A 25,002-nucleotide genomic window follows, 5' to 3' on the forward strand; every position below is an offset into this window, starting at 1 on the left:
TTAAGTAGTGTGAACTACAATTAGCTATAGGTCTTCCACAACCAACATCTAACAATAGTAAAGAAAATTGAATTTTTATAACAGTTGAGTCGGAATATGGAATATATGCCGCCACAAGCCTGTTTGGGCTTGGTTTTTAGGTACACAATATTTTAAAGTGCCTTTAAAACATTTGTGTGTCTTGCTAATACGCTTTTAAAATGTATTATTCCTGTTATTTTTGGATATGACTCAATATTACAAAAATGTGTAATAAATCACAATGTGATTTCTGTCTTTTTGATGTAGTAAATCAACAAAATTGAAAAATTTTCTTATTTTAAAAACATCTAAATAAGTCCCTGAATACACCTGACTGTGCAATGCTATGGTCTTTTTATGGAACACCTAAATATTAAAACACTCCTTTTGTAGCCGTGGCAGTTTTGCTGCTGGTCCACCTGTGTGTCATTGGTCAACTGTCACAAATACAGTGACGTCCATAAGTATTTGGACATTGATGCAATTTTTGTAATTTTCTCTCTGTATATCACCACAATGGGCTTGAAATTTAAGCTTTCAGAAATTATAGCCACTTGTCACAGAGTCCCTCCATATTCAGAGTCTGAAACGTAATTGGACATGTGACTGATAAGCAGTTTCATAGCCAGGTGTGGCCTGTTCCCTCATCATTCCACAACAAATTATATAGATAAAAGGTCTGTAGTTGATTCAAAACACTGATTTTGCATTTGGTAGCTGTTCACTAGAACTTAACATGAGGTCCAGAGAGGTGTTAATGCAAGTGAAGGCGGCCATCATTAGGCTGAACAAACAAAATAAACCTATCAGAGAGAGAGCTAAACTTTAGGAGTACCCAAATCAACAATTTGGTACATTCTTAAAAAAAAAAAAAGAAATGTACTGGTGATCTCAGCAACACCGAACGGCCTGGGAGACCACAGGAGACAACTAAAGTAGATGATTGCAGAATTCTTTCATTGGTAAAGAAAAACCCCTGCATAACATATAGCCAGGTCAAAAGCAGTCTTGAGGAGGTAGGAGTATAACTGTCAAAGTCTACAATCAAGAGACACCTTCATGAATGTAAATAAAGTGGGTTTACCTGTAGATGTAAACCACTGGTAACACAGAAGAACAGGAAGGCCAGATTAGACTTTACCAGAAAACATCTTAAAAAAACCTGCCCAGTTCTGAAATAAGGTTCTTTGGACAGATGAAACGAAGATCAATTTGTACCAGAATGATAAGAGAGAAAAGTATGGAAAAGAGGCGGTGTTATGGCATGAGCATGTATTGCTGCCAATGGAACTGGGTCATTGGTGTTTATAGATGTGACTGCTAATAGAAGTAAAAGGATGAATTTTGAAGTGTATAGGACTATAGTCTCTGCTCACATTCTGCCAAATGCTGCAGATGTGATTGGAAGTGCAAATGGATAATGACCCAAAACATACTGCTAAGCAAGAGTTTGTCAAGGTAAAGAAAAAGAATATTCTTCAATGGCCAAGTCAATCACCTGATTTCAACCCAAGAGAGCATGTTTTTCAGTTACTGAAGACAAAACTGAGGGGCAGAAAAACCAACAAACTAGCAGCAACTGAAGATGGCAGCAGTAAAGGCCTGGCAAAGAATCTCAAGGGAGGAAACTTGTCATTTGGTGATGTCCATGAGTTTCACACTTCAGGCAGTGATTGACTGCAAAGGATTTTCATCCAGGTATTAAAACAATACATATATTTTATATTAGATTGTCCAGTTACTTTTGGTTGTAATTTATGAAAACTTAGTGCAGTACCTTTGTTATACCCATCAATGTCTAAATAATTATGGACCTGACTGTAAATGTGATTGTCATCATAATCATCTCTTGTGACCAATTTCCCAACATCTTTAGTACAGAAAGCTATAGATTATTTTGTGTTAGCTCTTTCCTGCATATCAGAGGTTTTAAGGAAAGTTTTTTAAGGTCAGAGGATTAGCTCACTTGGAGGAGGCCTCCGAGACACTCATTTTGTAGGTCAGAGAGTTCTGAATAAGTTGTTGTTAAATATGTTGGTTTGGCATAAATATTCTATGAAATAGTAAATTATTTTAGTTCTTCCTTTCATTTTGTAGTTGTTTTAAGTCTGAACAGAAGTTTGACAAATAAAACAAGACTCTTTAGTTTGTGAAAATCGTTCTGATTTGCTAATAGAAAAATGTCTCAATACACTTTTAAATGTCTCCAATTCAACTACCAGATTCAGTAATTTATTGCAGATTCCTTTTATCTGTAGAAGTGCTTCCTGGCTTTCATCTTAAATGCACTCCACTGGTGTCTAAGTACGTGATTCAGTTTTTTTGCTGATGCCTTTGGAATTTTTAAAAACCTGGATTAAATCTCAGTGCAGCCTTTAAAGAGATTTAATTATCTGAGCCTCTAAGAGTAGGACCTGCCCTTTAGTCCAAGGATATAGACTGTTGCTATACCCTGTACATCTTGCAATGCTACTGTCTTTTTGTAGGCGACCAGAACCTCACACAGTACTGTACACTGTGTGCACAATTATTAGGCAAGTGAGTATTTTGACCATATCATCATTTTTAATGCGTATATTCCAACTCCAAGCTGTATTAACTTGAATGCTTATTGGATTTAAGCACGTCAGGTGATGTGTATTTGTGTAATGAGGGAGGGTGTGGCCTAAGGAGATCAACACCCTATATCAAGGTGTGCAGAATTATTAGGCAGCTAGTTTTCCTCGGGCAAAATGGGCCAAAAAAGAGATTTAATTGACTCTGAAAAGTCAAAAATTGTAAAACGTCTTTCAGAGGGATGCAGCACTTTTGGAATTGCTAAGATATTGGTGTGTGATCACAGAACCATCAAACATTTTGTTGCAAATAGTCAACAGGGTCGCAAGAAACGTGTTGAGAACAAAAGACACAAATTAGCTGCCAAAGATTTGAGAAGAATCAAACGTGAAGCTACCAGGAACCCAATATCCTCCAGTACTTTCATATTCCAGAGCTGCAACCTACCTGGAGTGCCCAGAAGTACAAGGTGTTCAGTGCTCAAAGACATGGCCAAGGTAAGGAGGGCTGAAACCCAACCACCACTGAACAAGAAACATAAGTTGAAACGTCAAAACTGGGCCAAGAAATATCTGAAGACAGATTTTTTTCAAAGGTTTTATGGACCGATGAGATGAGAGTGACTCTTGATGGACCAGATGGATGGACCTGTGGATCAGTAATGGGCACAGAGCTCCACTCCAACATGGAGGTGGGGTACTGGTATGAGCTGGTATTTTTAAAGATGAGCTAGTTGGACCTTTTTGCATTGAAAATGAACTCAAAATCAACTCCCAAACCTACTGCCAGTTTTTCGAAGACACTTTCTTCAAACAGTGATACAGGAAGAAGACCATGATTTTTATGCAGGCCAATGCTCCATCACTTGCATCGAAGTTCTCCACTGCGTGGCCAGCCAGTAAAGGCCTTAAAGATGAAGGAATAATGACATGGCCCCTTCCTCATCTGACCTAAACCCTATCGAGAACTTGTGGGCACTTCTTAAACGCTAGATTTACGGGGGAGAAAAACAATACACCTCTCTGAAGAGTGTCTGGGAGGCTGTAGTCACTGCTCCACAAAAAGCTGATCGTCAACAGATCAAGAAACTGACAGACTCCATGAATGGAAAGGCTTATGACTGTTATTGGAAAGAAGGGTGGCTATATTGGTCATTGATTGATTGATTTATTTTTTTTGAAATGTCAGAGATGTTTATTTGTAAATTTTGAGGTGTTTGTTTATTATTCTCACTATAACAGATGAAAATAAACAAGTGAGATGGGAAAATTTTCATTTTTCCTTTAGTTGCATAATAAATCTGCACACTAATAGTTGCCTAATAATTGTGCGCACATATGTATTCCCCTGATGATGTTCACACTCACATTTCCGTTGTGAAACATTCAGGTTTCAGGTTTATTAACATTTTGAATTGACTGATAGCACTGTGTTTGTTCCATATTAAAATTAATCCTCAAAAATACAACTTGCCTAATAATTGTGCACACAGTGTAGATGTGTGTTACTAGTACATTGTACACTCTTAATGTAATGATTTTATTAGGTCAGTGTTGCTCATTTTATATTTAAAGCTCCGTTCTTATTCTGGATATTTATATAGTACTCTGCACTTTTCTACGTTAAACTCTATTTTCCAAGTGTTTCTCCAGTATTAATTATTTTATGAATATTTTTGTGTTACCAACTCAGTGTTTGCTTCCCTTCCAGCTTTGATATCTTTACAGATTTCACAGGTTTGGTAATGAATTCAGAATCTGTGTCATATATAGAAATTAGGAAGTAACCATGTAAGCACAGACCGCTGAGAAGGACTACTGATGACCTTGCCCAATGTGAAGCATTCTTCGCTTATCAGTTCTTTTTGTCTTTAGCTAGTTAATCAAGTTTAAATCCTGTTGAATAAGAAAAGTTTGATACTAGTCTCTCCTAGTTCAATATATGTTGTATGGTTTGCTTTTACCTCCTCTCTCAGCTACCCCATTCAGAAAAGTCAAACTGGCTTCCCCTTCTAACCACTTGCTAGCTGTTATTCAGTGTATTACTGTTAAACAAGTCATTTATTTAAGATTATACTGTAGTTTCCATAATTTTCAACAGGTTAGATGTAATGCCTATTGTCCTGTTAATAGTGGGTTCAATTGTATCTGCCTTCTTATGGATTAGAGTCACATTGGCAGCTTATAAGCCTTCGGGCACTTCTTCAATCTGATATTCTTAGTATAAGTTTATACATGACATTCTGTTTGGTTTTTTTTTTTTTGTTTTTTTTAAACAAAGACTTAAGGCTCGTTTATACTTCATGCTCAAAACACAGACATGCACGTATCATGGCTGCCACGCATTCCCGGCATTCATTTTATGTGTCCTCTGAGCAGGTCCTCAGAAATTAACTTGACACTTGCGTCCTTTCAATGAGCATATTTTGAGACTCAGATTATGGCACTCCCTGTGTGCCTTGTCTGTTGTCTCAGTGTATGCTCCGACCACGGTGAGTGTTGTCTTGGTGAGGGAGACATTTTATTCACAGCTTCGCTCGGTGGTGGACGAGGTGACACTCTGGTCATGGGTGACTTCAATGCAGCCACTGGCACTGACAGGGCTGACTATGAAGATTGTCTAGGTCCCCATGGGTCTGGTGACCGTGGTGAAAGTGGCTCCATGTTCCTTGACTTTGCAAAAGGTCAGGGGCTGCAAATCACTGAATCTTGGTTTCAGCGTCCAGAACCGCATCGTGGGACTTGGTACTCCAATACTGGTGGTGCAGTGAAGGAGATTGATCACATCCTTGTGGGCAGACGCTGGAGGCACTTGCAAAACTGCAGGGTCTACAGAAGTGGCCAGTTTGTGAATTCTGACCACAGACTTGTTGTTGCTACTCTTAGGATTCAGCTTAGATAGATACTTTATTAATCCCAAGGGGAAATTCACATAATCCAGCAGCAGAATACTGATACAAAGAAACAATATTAAATTAAATAGTAATAAAAATGAAAAAATGAAAAAAATAAAAAAAGCAGACAATAACTTTGGGTAATGTTAGCATTTACTCCCTCGGGTGGAATTGAAGAGTCGCATAGTGTGATAGAGGAACGATCTTCTTAGTCTGTCAGTGGAGCAGGACGGTCCAGTAGGTTACCATCTACTAGGAAAATGAGCCTGGACTTGGCCAGATTCCAAGATCAGTCTGTTTCTGATGAGTTTGCACGCAGTTTGTGTGAGGAACTTGCAGATTTGGGTGCAACTGCCTATCCTAATGTGATGTGGGAGACCTTCCATGATAAGACCCTGAAGATTTCTGAGAGTTGTGTTGGTGTTACCTGTGTTCCCAGAAGGACGTGTTTCATCTTGCAGAGCACCCTTGATATCATTGAGAGGAGTCGCAGTGCTCGGTTCAATGGCAACTGTGGTCTGTACCGGGCTCTGAGAGCAGATAAAGAGCCATTTGTTAGAGGAATCTGTGAGTAAGTGACACCCCATCTGTGGTCTAGCGACCCACGTCCTGCTTATAGAGGAATCGAAGCATTATGCACATCTGAATCTGTTCCTCGGAGAGTCGCAGTCAGGGCGGCTGATGGAACGGTCCTTACGGATGACCCTGCATTTGTGACACGCTGGGCTTGCTACTTTGAGCAGTTCTTCAAAGCTGATCCTCCAGCTAGGATGTTGGATATCTCTGGGTCCACGGTCCTTGAGGCTGATCCTCCAATTAGCTGTGAACCACCCAATCTCACTGAGATGGGATCTGTGGTATCCAGGGTGGGATCTGTGGTATCCAGGGTGAACTTCTCCTGGTGGTAAGGCTGTCCTCCTGGGATTGCAAGCAATCTTTGCTTCCATCTGGGAGAATGGCACCATCCCAAATGACTGGGAAACGGGACTTGTCGTCCCTATCTGAAAAAGGAAGGATGATCGCCTGGATTGCAGCAACTACAGGGGGATAACACTGCTCTCGGTGCCGCGTAAGGTCTATGCTAGGGTCGTCCTCAATAGGATCCGTGATCACTTGCTCACCTACTTGCGACCGGAACAGTCTGGTTTTACGCCTAAGAAGTCTGCCATCGACCACATCCTGGCTCTGAGGGTTCTCATGGAGCACAAACGCAAATATTGGCAGAGCTTCTTTGCAGCCTTTGTCGATTTTCGTAAAATGTTCGACTCAGTTGATCGAGCTGCCCTGTGGGACATCCTGAGGGTTCGTGGGATCCCCTTGAGACTGCTGGATATCATGCCTGTACACTGGTACTGTGAGTGCTGTGCAGAGTGGAGGCAGAACCTCTGTGTTTTTCCCAGTTGATTCTTGGGTTCATCAGGGGTGTGTTATTGCTCCTACTCTGTTCAATGCTTGTATGGACTGGGTGTTGGGCAAGGTCGTGGGGTCCAGCGGCTGTGGGGCATCTGTTGGTGAAGAAAGATTCACGGATCTTGACTTTGCTGATGATGCTGTTGTCTTCGCGGAGTCAATGAAGGCTCTGACCGGGGCGCTCAAGAGACTGAGCGAGGAGTCCGAGTGTCTGGGCTTGCAAATGTCCTGGATAAAATCCAAGATTCAGGCCTTTAAAGACCTCTTGGGCACAGCCATCAGCAGTGTGTCTGTTTGTGGAGAGAGTGTCGACCTTGTCGAGAGGTTTGCTTACCTTGGCAATGACATTCATGTCTCTGGTGACTCTTCCTATGAAGTCAGTAGATGGATTGGGGGAGCTTGTTGGGTCATGAGGTCACTCGAAACGGGTGTGTGGCACTCCCGATAACTATGCAAAAGGACGAAGGTCCAAGTCTTTAGAGTCCTGGTGCTTCCTGCCTTGCTATATGGTTGACTGGATTCCTTTGGTACTGTGAAGCAAAATACCGACATACAAATTCATTCGTAGTGCTTTTATATTCAAGCGTTGCATATTCCCCATTGTAATGACACAGTACATTTTAAAAGTCTCACATACCATCTTCTGTGCCATCTTTTTTTTTTTTCTGTGGCTTCCTCCTGCCCTGACAGCAGCAGCAAACAGCAATAAATCACCACACAGAACACATTAAATGTATGATATTCCAGCTCTCTGCACATTTAGAATCCTTAGATTTATACTTGATATCACTTTCATGAAGAAATGCATTAAAGTATGTATATTACATTTTACAGATAAATAGTTAATTTCATTTAAATAATGAATACTGTTAATAATTACACACATGGAGGTGACACAGTGGCGGAGCGGTAGCACTACTGTCTTGCTGGGAGTCACTTTGCTGGTATTCCCTGCCTACAGTTTGCATGTTTTCCTGCTGGGTTTCCACACTGCTTCGATTTCATTCCAAAGATGTGCAGATTTGGTGACACTAAAATGATGTTAGTATATGTGAGTGCTTGTATTCACCTTACGATGAGCTGATGCCCTGTGTAGAGATTGTTTCTGCCTCGTGCCCAGTGCTAGCTGGAAAGGGCATATCTCTGGACTGATGGATTTAATCATTAAACATCCTTTTCAGAGATATTGCGGTAAAGTGTCATTGGAATTTAATGAATGCTCCCGGCAATTCACAACACAGCAAAGCTGAACCTGTTCTCACCGTGATAATATCTTGCACTGCCACCTGGTGGATTCTTCCATTTTTGCATAAAGTACACGCGTGAGTATAATCAGTACAATGCTTTTGTAGCAGGAGCTTCCCCTGGAGCATGCGTCACGTCGCGTGAAGTATAAAATCGTAGTATATATTGAGTTCATTTGTTATTTGTTGGCAAAATTATTTTTTTTTCTTCTGTATCATTTTTAAATTCTGTTTGCCTTTCTTCAGTAACAATTCTTTTTTCAGTTTCTTTTTTAACATTAGACATGCTTTGATTGCATCCTGCTGTTTCTATTATTTTGAATTTTGTAGGTTGTTTTAAAATGTTGTTATGTGGGGAGCTTTTATGTTATTAATAATCCCTTTATTCACCCATTTTATTTTTGGAATGTATTTTGGCTAGAATCCCCAATATCTCTGAGTTGACTCCATAAGTTATTTATATTTGTATTATTTTCATTTTCCTTAATTTGTTTCATAGCTATTTTCTTCATCCCCAGAAAGCTTTCACAAATTATTACTGTTCATTTTGGTGAATATTTATTTGTATGCTTTCAAATACAATTTTGGGTTTAACCATGTTGTGATTGTTGTTGGTCAAAGGATCAATATTGTTAGTTTATCTGATTCTGTCTTTATTATTAGAAAAGGCAAAGTCTATACTTGCATTATCTCATTCTGTTTTTGAGACAAATTTAGGAAACAGTCATTTGTCATAAGTGTCATTTGAATTTCCTTTTCTGCATTTTCAAGAGGGACTTTCCAATCCATGTTTGGAAAGTTCAAATTCTCCATGATCAGCTGATCTTCTTTTTTAATATTATTCTTTATTCAGTGATGACACTCAAATCATTTTCATGGATTTCTGGCATCTGGTTTACTGCACAACTCACTGCATCCTGAAAGTGCACAACATGACAAGATTAGTTCTGTTTATGAGCATGATTAAAAAAAAGGCCAAAGCAAGATACAATGGTGCAGTTATGCATCTCTTAAAGATTTATTTCTCATGAGAGACATTGCCTTCTTAGGTTTACTACTGAACTTTGTTCTGTGTTCAAATGGAAATTGCTGTGCTTGGTTATCTGAAACTGCAGCTGCTTTATCAGAAATTGTGCTAGCAGAAGTGTTTGGCTGACTGTGTTGTGAGCTCTCTGGGAGAACCAGGCAAAGCCTTTCGGTCACAATATTAACGCATGAATGTGGGTGGCATAGTGGATAGCGCTACCCCCTTCGCAGACTTAATGTCCTTGGTTGAAATTCTCCACTTGGTTTTTGTATTTGTGGGGTATACACAATCTGTGTTCATCTGCTATGACTGGTTCCTCTTACTTACCAAAAGACATGCTAATTAACTGGCCTTGTATGAAAGGGAGTATGGTTATTTACATGATTAAGGTCTGTGATGAACTGGGTCCTGTGCAAAGACTGTTGCCCATCTTGCACCTAGTACTGCCAGTATAAGCTCTGCGACCTTGCAACACTGAATTAGATTTAAGCAGTTAGCAGTTTTGAAAATGTTATGTATGTACAGTATATATCAAAATGTATCATACCATTCTAAAACCAATAATCAAATTTATTGTTCTAGGTGGCTGAAGTCTGTCAGAGCAGTATTGACCACAAACAATGAAACACTCATGTTACTCATACACGTAGTATAAATAAATGTTAGAATCTGTAATTAACCTAATACAAACATGTTTAGGATTTGTCAGGGGAAGGAGAGGGGGACTGAGGGGAAATATGTTTCCTTTTTCTCATAGCTAAGTACAGACAGAACTATAGATGCATTAATTTTTGAACCTGTCTTAATATTTTACTATGTTTATATTAATAAATCTGTATATTCTGGACAAATAAAAAGTTGCAAGTATAATACTTCCCAGTGTATTAATGGGGGAATCTTATTACTTGGACAGGAAATCTAAAATGTATTTTTTCTTGTTCTTGTGGCATGGTGTGCTGCAGTGTTTTCAACTGAGTCACTCCCAATATCCTACTGTGTTGCAAATCACTTGTGCTGTAGATGTATTTACTGTACTGCATATCTATTATCCATTTTCACATTCTTGTTTTTATTGTTTAGGACTATAGGGTGCCAGACCTAATCCTTGTAGCTAGAAATGTAAGACGGGGACCTACTATGTAAATTGCGGATATAAACAATTTATTGTGCCTGATTAACAAGATGAATGATTCATAAAATTAGTTTATATATGTTGAAAAAAGAAAGACTGGGCTTCTCAGAAAAATAAAACCCTCTGAAATAAAGGGATAAGAACACTGCATGTTCATGTATTGAATGTAGTGTTTTTCTGTTTGGGTGGTAGGCTGCAAGACAATTGATAGTGTGATATTTACAGACAAAAAATGTACAGTTTAGTAAGGCAGCCACTTTGAAGCCTGTATCGGTGAAATATGTTTACTTTAATGTATCAGTGTGATTTGTGAGGTGGCTTTCAAGTATGTTTCAATGTCAGTTGAGAAACACAGGCTAATTTAAGCCACACTAAACAGGTGAGACATCTTTTAATTTGAGTTCATCCATTTATTAAGCCAACTTACTTGTGTTTCGATAACAAATGCATACAAGAACTGGACATTTTTTTTGCTGATCCATTATGTTGGTTTGATTGTTGTGTATATCACTTTCTTAGAATATTCATTTTCTATGGCTATGCTACAGGGATTTTTAATTCTTTATTTCTGGAATACCTTTGTTTTTTTTTTAGTTTGGTATTGACAATGTTCCAAACATCTACAGGAAAGTAATAAAATATGTATAGGAAAAATGCAACCATTTAAAACACGATAGTTCATTTTGGCACTTAACCTGGCAGTCATCACTCAGAATTTAAAGAATAAGATTTTTTTTTTCTCATTTTTAAAACAACATGGGTATGCTGTTTTGCAATATGTGTGTAATCTCAAGAGGAGGATCAATGCTCAATAACAAAAAATGGACTTATTTAGTAATTTTGTGAGGCTTTTCTTCTCAGTGGGACCTCTGAACCCATTAGCTTCATTGTAAAACACAAGATAAGGCTTTTTTATTGTTATTATAAAATATACTTCACTTTAGAATACAATTTTCACACGGCAAACTAATATACGAGGGAATTTATGAGGGATGGATGGAATGAACCTGCAAGACAATGACCACCCTCTCACCCACACACAACTAGGAACACCAAGGCTTTTCTGGAGAAACTGAAGTTTGAGGTATTGCCACATCCTACTAATTCGGCAGATTTTAGTACCATGTGATTTCAACCTTTTTGAACCGCTAAAAAACATCTGGCAGGTGGTGCAACTGCATTGAGAAGGGTAGAGACTACACTGAGAAATGACATTATCAGTTTTGTTAAAGTTTGTTCTGTTTTGTAATAAATTCCATTTTCTAACTTTAGCTTGACTCACCCTCATGTACCCAATGACTGTGCAGAGGTAACTGGTTGAAAAATACCAAATTCATCACTTAAAAAACAACATTCTTTTTGTTTTATTTCTAGGTAAATATTTTTGCTTTCCCTGCTAGCATTTTTAATTTTACGGTTACAAGATCATTAAACCTACCTTGTATAACTTCAAGCAACAGGAAAGTGAGTTGGTGTTGTAGAGGTTCACACAAGCTTTGAACAGCAAGCTATTTAGTTTAGTGCTTTCATTTAAATAATATACATTGGCTATCTGAGTTGTCATTAGTTGTGAGTATCAGACAATTAAAAGAATCAGCAGTTTAACAAAACATAGCCCCATGATTTTTTTTTTTTCCCCTTAAGGGTTGGTGGTGAGATGATCAAGGGTTTTTGTTGTTCCCCCTAATTTTGTATGGCAGAACAGCAGTTTAGTGATTGCCTGCATTCAAACACAGACACTGTTCGCATTTTTGGAAGAGGAAGTTAAACGCTAAAAGCAGAGCTAGCTTTTGAAAAATAATGATGATCCAAACACAGACACTGTTTGCATATTTGGAAGAGGAAGTTAAACGCTAAAAGCAGGGCTAGCTTTTGAAAGATGATGATCTTTTTTTAGTCAAATATAAGTTTTTCTGCTGGACTGACAGGGAACATTTTTTTTTTTCTTGAACTGTATTGTGTATATCTGTATTTTGTTTTTCTCCAATTTTTGCCCAAGATCTTATCTCCTGAAAAGATAAATATCAACTGTGTAAAAATGTAAAAGCCTCTGAAAGAACTGTGTTCTAACCTGTTAAATAAGAATTTAGAACTTTTTTTGTGTTTATGAGGTACATGTCTAGTTTTCTTCTGATTATTTTCATATAAATGTATTTTTACATTTTCAGTTTTTGGTGGGCATAATTAAGCCACACTATCACTGGTGTAATAACTATGTGTGGAATCTCGTCATTGTTCACACTTGATTCCAAACAGTAAAATCTTGCTTGGACCTCTGTCTTGCAACAGAGGGTAGGTGAATAACATTTGCATACAGGAAGATTTTTGGCAGGAATTATTTATGGGAGTAGTTTTTCAAAGATGTAGCACCCACAACAATGTTCATACTATATGTTTGATGAGTCAGAGAGAGATAAAACATCACTGCTAACCAACAAATACTTTTAATTGCTATGATTTAAAATTCTTTGGTAAAATTTATGTAAACGTATTTCTGTATATACTTGTCTGTGGAATATTTCATTGTTGTACCAACTAAACACCTATTTTGCACATCAGTAAATTTTTTTTTATATTTTAACTTATCCTGGCCATTGATTATTGAGATCTTACTTCATTACTGTTTTTGAACATTCATTATGGAAGATTAATAATAAGACTGAGTAAGAAATACCACAGAAAACATTGTGAATTTCAAGGTGATGGAACAAATATCCCTTGCAAGATAAGGTAGTTCTCATAAGGTGACTTTACAGGAGAAAACATATATAACAGGTTAGAAGTTAGTTTGCTGTACTATACAAGTGTGTCTAACCTCTGTAAAAATAATACAGGATTATGGTCGATATCTATTTTGTTTTTGTTGTTGTCAATGTTGAAATCATTAAAGCCATAGTGTTCACTTAGGGGGGAAAAGTGTTTCTTGTAATGTAGTCATACAACATGTTATCTGTAGTTGGTTCAGATCAGCATTAATCCTCAGTCTGCCTGATTAACCCAGTTCTTTTCTATATTCTTTAAAGAACAATTCATGGCTTTCTACAGTGCATTTAATAATCTTATGGAGTATAAAATAGCTGTTGGTGCAAATGTGACATTAAATGAGAATCTGAAGAATTGCTGTCAGAAATGATTAAGTCCTTGCAGTGATGTCACTTCCAAATCAGTGTGTTAAAAACAAAATCAAAAAAATCCTGAAGTAATGAATGAGAAATTAAGTGCATTTGTCTTATTGTCGTCGTATTAGAATGACTGGAAAACTGTAAAATATTGATTCCTTGAATGGAAAATTTGTTGAAAATTAAAATTATAGAAAAATTAGTAAATTTCACATGGGCACCACTGTATTATTTACAGCAACAACCCAGCTTTTAGCTGCATGGTTTCCAACCTGTAATGTCATCACGTCACAAGTTAACGGCAGGCACAAGCTAATGTCTGAACTCTGACTAAAAGTCAAAGAAGCAATTTAGTGTGGAAGAAGATAAAAGGATTTCTAATAAATTTATAGTTTAATATTTTTGTTTTGGCTTGCTTTGTTCTTTGACCTGATACTTTAGATTTTATTTTGTTTTTGGTTCTTTTATGATCATACTTTGATTCTGGCTAGCTGAAAGAACGTTTCTTCTCAACATTCCTTTTGAAAGGCCTAAATTTCCTAGTCACAGAACTAACACAAAGTACTTGTTTCTGCTCTTGTTTCAGTAACTAAAAAGAAAGTTTTTAGTTTTTGTGTTATCTTATTGATTGGTTCATTGCCCTCCACTAAAGCATTAAATGATTTACATGTTGCACATTGAATTGAATTCTTTTTCTCAATTTTGCCTGACAGGTAGAAAAAATAGTTGACAGACGAAAGAATAAAAAAGGAAAATGGGAATATCTAATTCGATGGAAGGGTTATGGCAGCAATGAAGATACGTGGGAGCCAGAAAATCATCTCCTTCATTGTGAAGAGTTTATTGATGAATTTAATGGACTACAGTTTCCCAAAGACAAACGTTCCAAACCAGGAAAGCATGCTGGAGCACCTCGTTTTCTGAGGCGAGGCATATCTTCAGATGGAATTCGGGGAAAAGCTGCAGCCCAGAGGAAAAGAAGAAGTAGCTCAAGTGGTTCTCAGAAACAACGAAAAGCCTGTGCTGGTAAACATCAAGGTGATAGGGCTACAAAGACTGTTACATACAGGACAACACCAAGTGGGTTACAAATCATGCCAATGAGAAAGCCACACAATGGAGTACAAAATGGAGACAGCAACTTGCATTATGGAAATGCAGACCACTCGCCTAATGATGAAACAGAAAATGAAATGCCAGATGATCTAGACATCAGTGATTCTCCCTTGATGAATGGAATTGGTAGGTTTTTTGTGTGTGTGTGTAAGTTGATGCTTTAATGTCATTTGTAACAATGAGAAAGCAGATTAACTTGCCAGTTTCAACAGCTCTAATTTGTTATTCAGATTTGAATACATAAGCAAATATTCAGAGTTTGTGTCAAATGCTTTAGCTTTTTAGCTACTTTTTAAAGTTTTCAGAGGCAGGTTTTAATTTAGTTTAGTGTAGCTATTTGATGGGTATATGTGGTCGTTACCAGTGGTATATGTCAAAACTCAAGCTGCCACAGTCTTCTCAAGTGGTAGGCTGTTATTGCTTCCGACCAAATAACCCCTCAACAGAATGTTGTAGCACTAGTAATCTGGTGAAGAATTAGCGAAAGAACAGTATTCGAGATGTGTAAATAAATATTTTATAATGGTTTATAAATGGTAAAAAGACTCAGATATGAGAATCACTGTCTATGATGATATCTACATAAACCTTGTTTGATACCTCATGTGCTGTATTATGAGTAGAATATTATTTAGTGTTAATACTTAGTATCTTTAAGAATATATGCTCATTTTTTAACTGATATGGAAATTTTAGCTTTAAAGAAAAATGTCCAACACCTTTTTACACAGTAATATTACTATCTTTTTATTTGCAAAGGTTGTGTTGTAGATCATATATGTTTACACTCATTTAATGCTTTGATTATATATTGAAAAAAAAAATGGTACATTGAAACAAATTATTATTACATTACCTTTATACTATATCTTTAAGCATGAGTAGGGCACAAAATTACAATGTATCTAGAAAAAAACTTCTTTAATTTAGTATTGTTTTTATTTCCTTTAAGACTTGTCCATATACAGTATATATATATATATATATATATATATATATATATATATATATATATATATATATATATATATAATAATGAGAGAGAGAGAGAGAGAGAGAGAGAATACATACTTTCAAAACTGTTTTCAGACTGTATTACAACTGGTCATTTTTTTTAATCTTACTCGACTGAAATATAATACATATAGAACTTTCATTTGAATAAGGTTAATAGTTGGTTCAATCAGCAGGACAAAAATAATGTCAAATACTGTAACACATGGTCAGCATCAAAGGGCATCAGAAAAGGAAGAGATTAACTGCTGTTTTTGGGAGGTGCTAGCATGTGAATTAAGTACTTAGGTTATTGTGTAGGAGTTTTTTCTGGATAATTGGAGAAACTGGCCATCATTTAAAGGGATGAAATATTATTGCTTAACACAGTGCATCCCAGTGCATAAGTGTGAGTTATAATGGTCTTCTTAGCCATTATATGAATTGCCAGTTTGATTCATCTGTATTGTAAATGTTAAACAAAATTATATTAATTGACAGAAGAAAGTGTAGTAGTAATTGTAGAGCAGATATTGATTGTCCCTTTATTTCCACGTCACTGAAAATAGGAAAAGTGTTTTGCATGGTAGTAAACAGCAACAAATACAGTAGTCTCGCTTATCCAACATTCTGTGTTATCCGACGTCCCACCACAAAAAAACGCATCAATTGGCAATAAGAACTGTGTAGTCTATTTTAAGTTGCTAAGTTCATTTTTTCAGTTAAAATTTTCTGTTTTGTTGTAAAACATGATTACAGTGGATTATGTGGCCAGCCCTCTCTGGCGTGTGTGTGCGCCTGTGTCTCTGACTCTCTGTGTGTGTGTGTGTGTGTGTGTGTGTGTGTGCGCACGCGCACGCCTGTGTGTCTCTTGTGTGTGCGCCTGTGTGTGTGTGTGTGTGTGTCTCTCTCTCTCTCGCGCACTTTCTGTCTCTTGCTACACAGGGAGAGACTGAACACGTGCGGAAATCATCAGCGCGCACAAACTGAAAGGGAAACTGGCTCATTCTTATACAGTACCTAGTATGTGGTCATGAACAGATGCAAAAGTTTGGCGAACCTTTTGGTCATAACCCGATTTGTACGTGTCCAGAGATGTTCGTGAACCGAAGTTTGTAATGTGTAAAATTATAAAATTAGTTTGACATTTATTAGGCTTTTTCTTAACACCTCCCATTATCCGTCATTTTTGCTTATCCAACGTTCTGCCAGCCCGTTTATGTCGGATAAGCGAGACTCTACTGTACAGCCATTCCACTATTTAGAGTAGCAAACAGATTTTGGATAGGCCTGACCAGCATTGGGGTGGAAAAAATATCAGAGAAATGCATTACTATGACTAGATTATTCAACATTTCCAACTGTATCCTGAAGAAGCAGATTATCTTTGTAAGCAAGATATATGGGGCATATAAACTTTATAGATAAATATGTTAAAACATTGTCATACTGCTTATTGCTGTATGCATACACTACTGCATTCTCAAATAACACGTGGCCAGAAATGGTTGGCCGTTGTGTAATTTGTTTTCCACAAAATACAAAGTTTAGAACAACATTTTTTGATTTTAGCCAGTTTACTCCTCAATACAGGTGAATTAAGCTGTTTTAAACATAGTGTATCCTTCATCATCGTGCATTTCTTTAAAAAATAACAGAAATTGCTTTATTATCCAATAAGCCCATTTTTTTGTTACTTCGTGTAAATTCCCCACTGTTGATAACCACCAAGAATTTATTTTTTCAATTGTTATTTTTGATTTTTTGTATGAAATTTGAATGTAAAACAATGGTCCTTTTTAGACAGAGGGGCTTTTTCCACCATATAATAATAATAATAATTAATAATAATACATTTTATTTATATAGCAAATCCATGCATTGGTAAAACATTTTTATCCTAGTCTTTACAAGCAGTTCTGGCTTGAATGCTGATGTAATAATTTTAAAACTTTTACTTTGGTACCTCTCAGCGTTTGTGATCGTTTCATATGTTTTACTTTCTTAACATGAGACTTGTATGATGACATCTATGTATGGACAGTTACTTTGTTACAAATAATGTAAATCCGCTTTCTCTAAATTTCTCTGTTTTTGTGCGAAATTCAGCTTGTCTTTCTTTGTGAGCGATTATTCTGTTGTACCAGATTTTTAAGAAAATGTTTGCATAATGGAAAAATCTGGTCAGCAGTCACTGATCCCTAGAATATAGCCTGTCATAGTTTTGTCTGCCTGCATTTTTGTCAAGAGGATCTTTATTCTTGCATTTATTTATAGCTTATTCTACATTATGGTGCTAGGTGATTTTCCATTCATCCATTATTCAACCCGCTATAGGCTATTCTAACTAAATGGTCACGGGGGTCTGCTGGAGCCAATCCCAGCCAACACAGGGTGCAAGGCAGGAAACAAACCCCGGGCAGAGTGCCAGCCCACCACAGGGCACACACACACAAACCCACACTCCAAGCACACACTAGGGACAATTTAGGATAAACAGTCCATCTAACCTGCATGTCTTTGGACTGTGGGAGGAAACTGGAGCACCCGGAGGAAACCCACACAGACACGGGGAGAACATGCAAACTGAAGAATGAGGTTTAGCATTCCAGCAATGGTGGTACTATACCAATATGTTATTTGATCATGTCTTTAGTATTGAAGGTAACATATAATATGTAAATGACCATTACTTAATAAATGCACAATATAATACAAATCGCTACATTGAAAATAAACCTTTTTAACAGTTTATTATCATATGCATGTGTAGTGGCAAATGTACAATAAATTATGCATTTTCTAGCACGGAAACAACGTTTGTGGGATTTAGCTTTACCTCTTGTGGCTGGTGGCTGGGGACTGTGCCCAGCCGGGATGCCTAGAAGGACTGAGAGAGGGACTATGCCTCCCCCGGACCACGAGAGAGCAGCCGCCCTGGCTTGTATGGGGGCCCATGGGAATTGAGCATGGAAGCTCAACGCTATAGGGGCCCGTGGCCACCACCAGGGGGCACCCGGACGATTGTGGAGCCCTGGATATCTGGTGCTGGCAGAAGGAATACCGGGGACACCCGGAGAGCTTCCAGGTGCTCATGCAGCACTTCCGCCACACCAGAAAGTGCCGCAGGAAGTTCATCAGAGGGCACCTGGAGCACATCCGGGTGGGTATAAAAGAGACGCCCTCCCTCTAGTTATGAGGGGGAGTCCGGAGGAAAAGGACAAAGCTCAGGAAGGAAGACGGAGGTGGTTAAGGCCCATTGTAAAGGCCCGGGAAGAAGGGTGTTTGGTGTGAGGGCACCGTGTGTTGTGCAGGACTGTTTTGTGGACTGTAAATAGCTGTAACTAAAGATGTGTGTTGGAACCATCGGTGTCTGCCTGTCTGTATCTGGGGCTGGACTTCCACACTCTCAATTTCACTTTGTGTTTGAACTATCACTGTAACACTTGGAGTGATGTTTGTAAATATGAATTTATTGATGAATTTATTCCTTATTTAGCAGTAATTATTGAACTGAGTGCTGTAGTCTTCCCATACTTTATTTTAACCCTCCAGCTCAAATCATGTTTTTCTGTTAACATGAAATTTCCTATTTAAAGCTTACAAATTTTCCTCACAGTAGGATAGTACAGCATTTGTTTTGTGTGTTATTACAGTAATGAATATCAAAATTAGCTAAAATGTACTTTGGCAGTTTCTGTGAATTTGCAGTGTGTATTACATCTTTTTTAAATTGCATCCACAGAATATGACTCTTTTATAACCGGAGTGGGCTGGTCCTGGGCCAGTGGAGGTTCAAAAAAATCTTTAAAACAAATTGTACTGCATCATACAGACAATGTACACCACACACAGACCTAAATAATACCTTATTTGAAAGCCACAGAGGTCTACCACAAACTCATAGTGATCACATTGTTACAGTATGTAGAGATGACTTTTAATCTGGCATGAAGTCCTACTCATGCCATGTCTTGAACTGTTGTCAAAAAAAAAAATAAAAACAGCTTGGTAATTATTCTGAAATACCCACATATCATACATCAATCAAAAGGTCTCGAGCAGTAGATTTCAAACAGTCGGTTTGACTGAACACCCAGCACACACAGTCCCAAAACCAAATATTTGCATATAAAACTCCACAAAACGGAGGCAAAAATATACAAAAACATATAATTACTTATTCAGGTTGTTCTGACTAATACAAGCCATTTTATGTGCCGCTCAGTGAAAGCAGCACCAAGTAATCCAAGTAAGGCATAACATGGCGGACAAAGTTACCACCTACCATCTAGCATTTCTGACGGGGGTTATTCTTGCTCTATGGATTATACCATTTCAAACTTCACACCTCTGGATAGCAGAAACCGTGACGTTTCCAAAGACACCCAATACAGCTGTGTTTTTTCAAAAGCTGCTGCCCTACCATGCAAATCAACCTCTGATGCCAAGCCATTCGGCACACATTTTGTGTGTTGTTGCATATAATGTCACAAACCAACAGTGAATATAGACTTGCTATATATCAAAAATGTCATCAGATTCTGATGAATAAAACTAGTTCAAGCTCATCACCGTGGGATGAAGTGTTAGTGTGATATTTGCTGTTATACAGTGGCTATGCTTACCAGCTTGGCATTGACAATCTGGCACTTCCAGTCAGGGCTCTCTGGCTCTGTGGTTCATGCCATGGCAAGCTTTATACAATTGTATAGGTGAAACTGAGACGTTTACAACAATGTATAACATGCCCACATTTGAAAAAAGGAATGTGGTAAAGGTGAACAAAATAAATTAAAATTAGTACATTTTTTTTTACCCATGGGCACATATGCTCGCCCACCCCCATATATATACAGTAATCCCTCGCTATATTGCGGATTTTAAATGTAAGCACATCTAAATATATATCACAGATTTTTCGCTGGTTCGCTTTCTGCGGACAATGGGTCTTTTAATTTAGGTTACATGCTTTCTCAGTTTGATTGCCCAATTGATTTCATACAAGGGATGATATTGGCGGTTGGCTTAGAAGCTACCCAATCAGAGCATGTATTACATATTAACTAAAACTCCTCAATGCTATAAGATATGCTTCCGCGCGGTGCTTGTTTGATATATATATATATATATATATATATATATATATATGATGTTAGTTTTTAATGTGCGTGGTATCCCAAGAGAGCTGGGCAACTTTCAAAGTTGCTGTTCTTTCAATCTCTATCTAGTGTTATAGGACAAAGTGGAAGTTACCTATTCTTATGGGTTTTTAGTGGCACACGAGGCCTTTAAATACAACAGAGATGCAGAAATCAAGCTTCACCTTCCCTCCAACCTACATTCCAAAAAGTGGCTGAACTGTAGTTTGTACAAGTATAAGCCTGTACTTCATCTACTTCATCTGATAACATAGGTGTAAATTGGAGTTGAAACGACATCTTTTTAGATGCCCTTTTCAGACCAGAATTGTGATAAAAGAGCTATATTTCAACGAGTGACTGCTGTGATGAACAAAATAATGTGCCTATGAGCAGGCAGTGATCCAATCACAAGAGATTTCACACTGCTTTAAAACAGCTGCACTCATCTCTCTTTGGGGAAACTCTCTTAGGCAGTCTTCAAAATCACCTCTTGATCTCCCCAAAACCTATTCTGAAACCTAAAAATTGATAATCAGCTGTCTCTTTGGGGAGATGAAATGTAACAATCTCTCTTCGAGGACCTGAAAGCTGAGATTCACTCTGTCAAGCCTTGTGTCAGTTACTGAGCCTAATTTGAGGAGCCTGAGAAGCAGCCACTACTTCACAAAGTGAACTTTAGCATCTAAACTCTTGTGCCAGAAAAAGTAATGCTTTTCCCTATGAAGTTGCAGACAATGCAGCAAAAATAGCCTTCCTCAGAAAAACACTATGTGTAAAACACCACATTGTAAAGAAAAAGAGCGCATTCCAAAGCGAAAAGATTCTTCCTTTTAAACCCAGAGCAACAACAGCAACAATTCCATGTAACATTGGGCAACCTCCTTGGTATCATAAAACTGTTTATCTGTGCTAAGATAAATTAGAATCTATATGTATAATTCACTAAGGCAAGACAACCATGGAAAGCACGCCGGAAGGGGTGTGGATTCACTAAGCCACCGACAAGTAAGACACCTATGGCGCACGCTGGAAGGAGTCACACCGGAGGTGAATCGCCATATGCAGCGTGTAAAACGGTTTGCGAGGGGTATCTCATGGGATCCTTAAAACAATCCTTTACAACTGAGGTTAAAACACAATGAAGTAAGCAGTCTTTAAAAACTGAGTTTTCGTTTACAACGCACGACCACATGCACCATAGCAAACTGTTTTACATACTACATACAGCAATTTGCATCCGCGACAAACATGCATCTTCTTAGATGCTCCTGCAGGAACACGGAAAGTCTACACGAGTCATAGGTGCATCTGAACTGTGCAAAGACGACAACGACTCAAGTGACGAGTTGGAGGTGGGTACATGAGCGATGACGGTCCGCCAGTTTTCAGTCACAGACGATTGTGTGTTGGTTCGTTCCGTGCATTGTTACAATGTTGGTTTTCTTGCTGATTTATTACATTACCGATTTTTCAAATGTTAATCATTAAAAAAAACGGCCTGATTATGCGGCTTATGGTACGCCCCAGGTTGGCTAGTTGTAAATAATTAGTAAACTGGCAGTCTCTTCTGTGTTGCATGTTTGTCTGTCTGGTCTGCCTTGTTGCGCTCTGTCTTGCATGTCTTTAGTAAATACATAAAATATATGCAGTGTAAGAAACATTTCATTTTATGAATATTTAGGGGTAAAAAAGCCCACAATACCTAAACACCTCAAAATCTCAAAAATTTTCTTGATGGATTTAATTTGATAGGATGATGTTGTAAAAAAAAAGAAAATTAACTGACGCTTTTTTCCTTTTGTTGATATATGTCATTAATAAGGTTCTAGTGAGTGGAACATTTTAATGCACTGTGTCCCACTTTTTGCCACAGTGCTGACAGCAATCTAATGAATGAATCAGGCAGATTCAAAAAAATTATGAACTGGGGGCTTTGCCCCCTGCTTGCTTTGCTCGCCAACCCCCAGGCTGGTGCTACGCACAAGCCACTTTGCGGTTCTGCCACTCGCGTATGGGGATGCAGATGTACAATTTAAACAGATTGTTATTTTCATAGCAATTGTTACATATGCATAATAGGACTAAATATTTTACATTACAATGAGTAATTAACCATATTAAAAAATAGTAAAACATAATCATTTAAAAGTAAATTATGTTTCATGTTGCATTAGAGTTTATCTTTGCATTATATGATATTGTTCTGATTGGTTTTGAAATTAACATGCACATATTTTTTAAACTTACACTATTAAAACAAACTTCAGTAAAATCTATTTTTTTTAATTAAATTTTTGTCAATATCGCATTGAATTTTGATTCTGTGTTTGGACTTACATTGTGACAATGCAACGTATAACTGCCCGTAAGAAAATTTCGTTTGATTCTCACTGGTAAATATACCATCTTTTTCGAATGTTTGTCTCTGTGATTTGTTTAAGCTAGCATTACCAAAGCCTACGGAAAAACTCGTAAATCCGGCCCACCATAAATCCCTTTGCACCTCTCCGTCAGCTTCTTTTGTCTTGTAAATGTGTCGATCAACACAAGCAGCAAGCAGCCTGCTGCATACTATCACCCCCATCCCAAACCGCTGCAGAATGGGCATGAAGTTCTCCCAGCTCAAACGTTGATTATCTTCGAGTGAAGTGCTGGAGTTTTAGAGGGGAAATAATATATCGTTATTTGGAACACATGCTTTTTCATGTGTTTTCTGTGTCTACAATATATCTATCGTTAAAACAGAAACGTTTTTCATGTTTTAGTAATAAATGACAACATGTAGACATGAAGCATATAATGTATGAAGCCTGAAGTCCAAATATCAAATAAACACTTTCATAAAAGGTCCAAGCATAATATGACAGCTTCCATGGTGTAGTGGTAAGAACTGCTGACTTGTAATCATGAGGCCAGTGGTTCGATTCTGGCCCCTTCCCGAATTTACCATTTTGAGCAGTGAGCTGCTCTTATTGTTAATATTATACAATAGAAACATACTTTTGATTTGCGTCTGTAACAGCCAGTGTAGTTTATAGTACTTGTAAAAGTTAGCGGTTTTTTTTTTTCACTTTTATTCTCTCAGTCACGATACAACAAACCACTACTCCAGATCTGACGCTGTTAGTTTTTATTTGAAACTGGGAATGAATGTACTGTAGATGCGTGAGTAGTGTTTTGAGACAATGGAACTGGAAATTCTCTGATCTGGAGGTATAAAAGCTGACACACAAACGCTGGTGAATCTGCGTTCTTGATATTTCATTGTCACTTGATTTTTTTTATTCAGTTTTATTGAGTTTTCCTACTTAGGCTGCTTGCATTTACAAGACAAAAGATTCTGACAGAGAGGTGCAAAGGAATTTAAGGTGGGCCAGGATTACAAGTTTTTTTTGTAGACTTTGGTAATTCTAGTTTTAAAGAACCGATTGTTTCTGTCATGGGCATCTTCATGTTGCTTGCTCTCAAATGAAGTTAAACCTATGTTTGCTTATATACTCACCAGGAATAAAAAAAAAAAATGTTGCTTATAAAGAAGAAATCAGTTGACATCTGATTTTTTCTTTGTTTTTTTACTTCAGATATGACTTATATAAATTTTCTGTGAATGTATCAATATGCATTATAAAGTGGAAAACATTTATTTATTCAGAAAATTAAATCAAATGCTGTTTATTCCTTTAAAGTTTTGAAGTTATAATCTACTCGTCATAGATGGGTAACTCAGCTACTCATAAAATAAGTCATTGATTTTCTGGCTTCCAAAACTTTCAATGTGAAAAATGAGACCTAACCTCCAGAACTGAGTCACAAGCACCAGTACATGCTGTAATGAAATAACATTGACAAGACGTCAACAAAGAGTTGAGAAATTGCCCCGTATAATATTTGGTTGTTGTTGGTCAAAAATAAATGCAATAAATCAAACATTCGACAGAGAATAGTGCTGACATCGTTTATATATACAAAATGGCCACAGGAGATGAGTTGGCAAGAAATTAGAGAGTACTAGAAGTGACATCATCTTTGAGGGGCGGAAGTGACGTCATCACTGAGGGACTGGAAGTGACATCATCTTCGGGAGCTGGAAGTGACATCGTCCTGGAAGAAGTGTTTAGTGTGGAGCCATTTTCACATCTCAGAACTGTTGTCGGTGAATGGGAATTTTTATTTTTTTTCTTCCTTGGTTCTGCAAATGTAGAGAGAGAGATATCAGCACTCGAATTCAACCCTTCGTCAGACAATATATCTTTCACCTCTGGGCTTGTTGACTGCCTCCTAAGCGCACGTGTGTGACAAGATAGCCCAGACCCATTGGGTCGGGTGGCTTAAACCGAGAGGTTGTAG

General features: G+C 37.6%; 1 protein-coding gene across 2 annotated transcripts in view; it reads left to right on the top strand.

Annotated features, from left to right (window-relative positions):
- The window catches only part of LOC120535484 (chromodomain Y-like protein 2), a 349,666-nt gene that overhangs the window by 79,403 nt on the left and 245,261 nt on the right, over window positions 1–25,002 (top strand). For both annotated transcript variants that reach the window (XM_039763370.1, XM_039763369.1), the window contains exon 2: window positions 14,116–14,644. In XM_039763370.1, coding sequence (XP_039619304.1) covers window positions 14,116–14,644 — 529 coding nt within the window. The remainder of the gene's footprint in view (window positions 1–14,115; window positions 14,645–25,002) is intronic.

This window comes from Polypterus senegalus, chromosome 9 (genome assembly GCF_016835505.1).
Source record: "Polypterus senegalus isolate Bchr_013 chromosome 9, ASM1683550v1, whole genome shotgun sequence".
NCBI classification, from domain to species: domain Eukaryota; kingdom Metazoa; phylum Chordata; class Cladistia; order Polypteriformes; family Polypteridae; genus Polypterus; species Polypterus senegalus.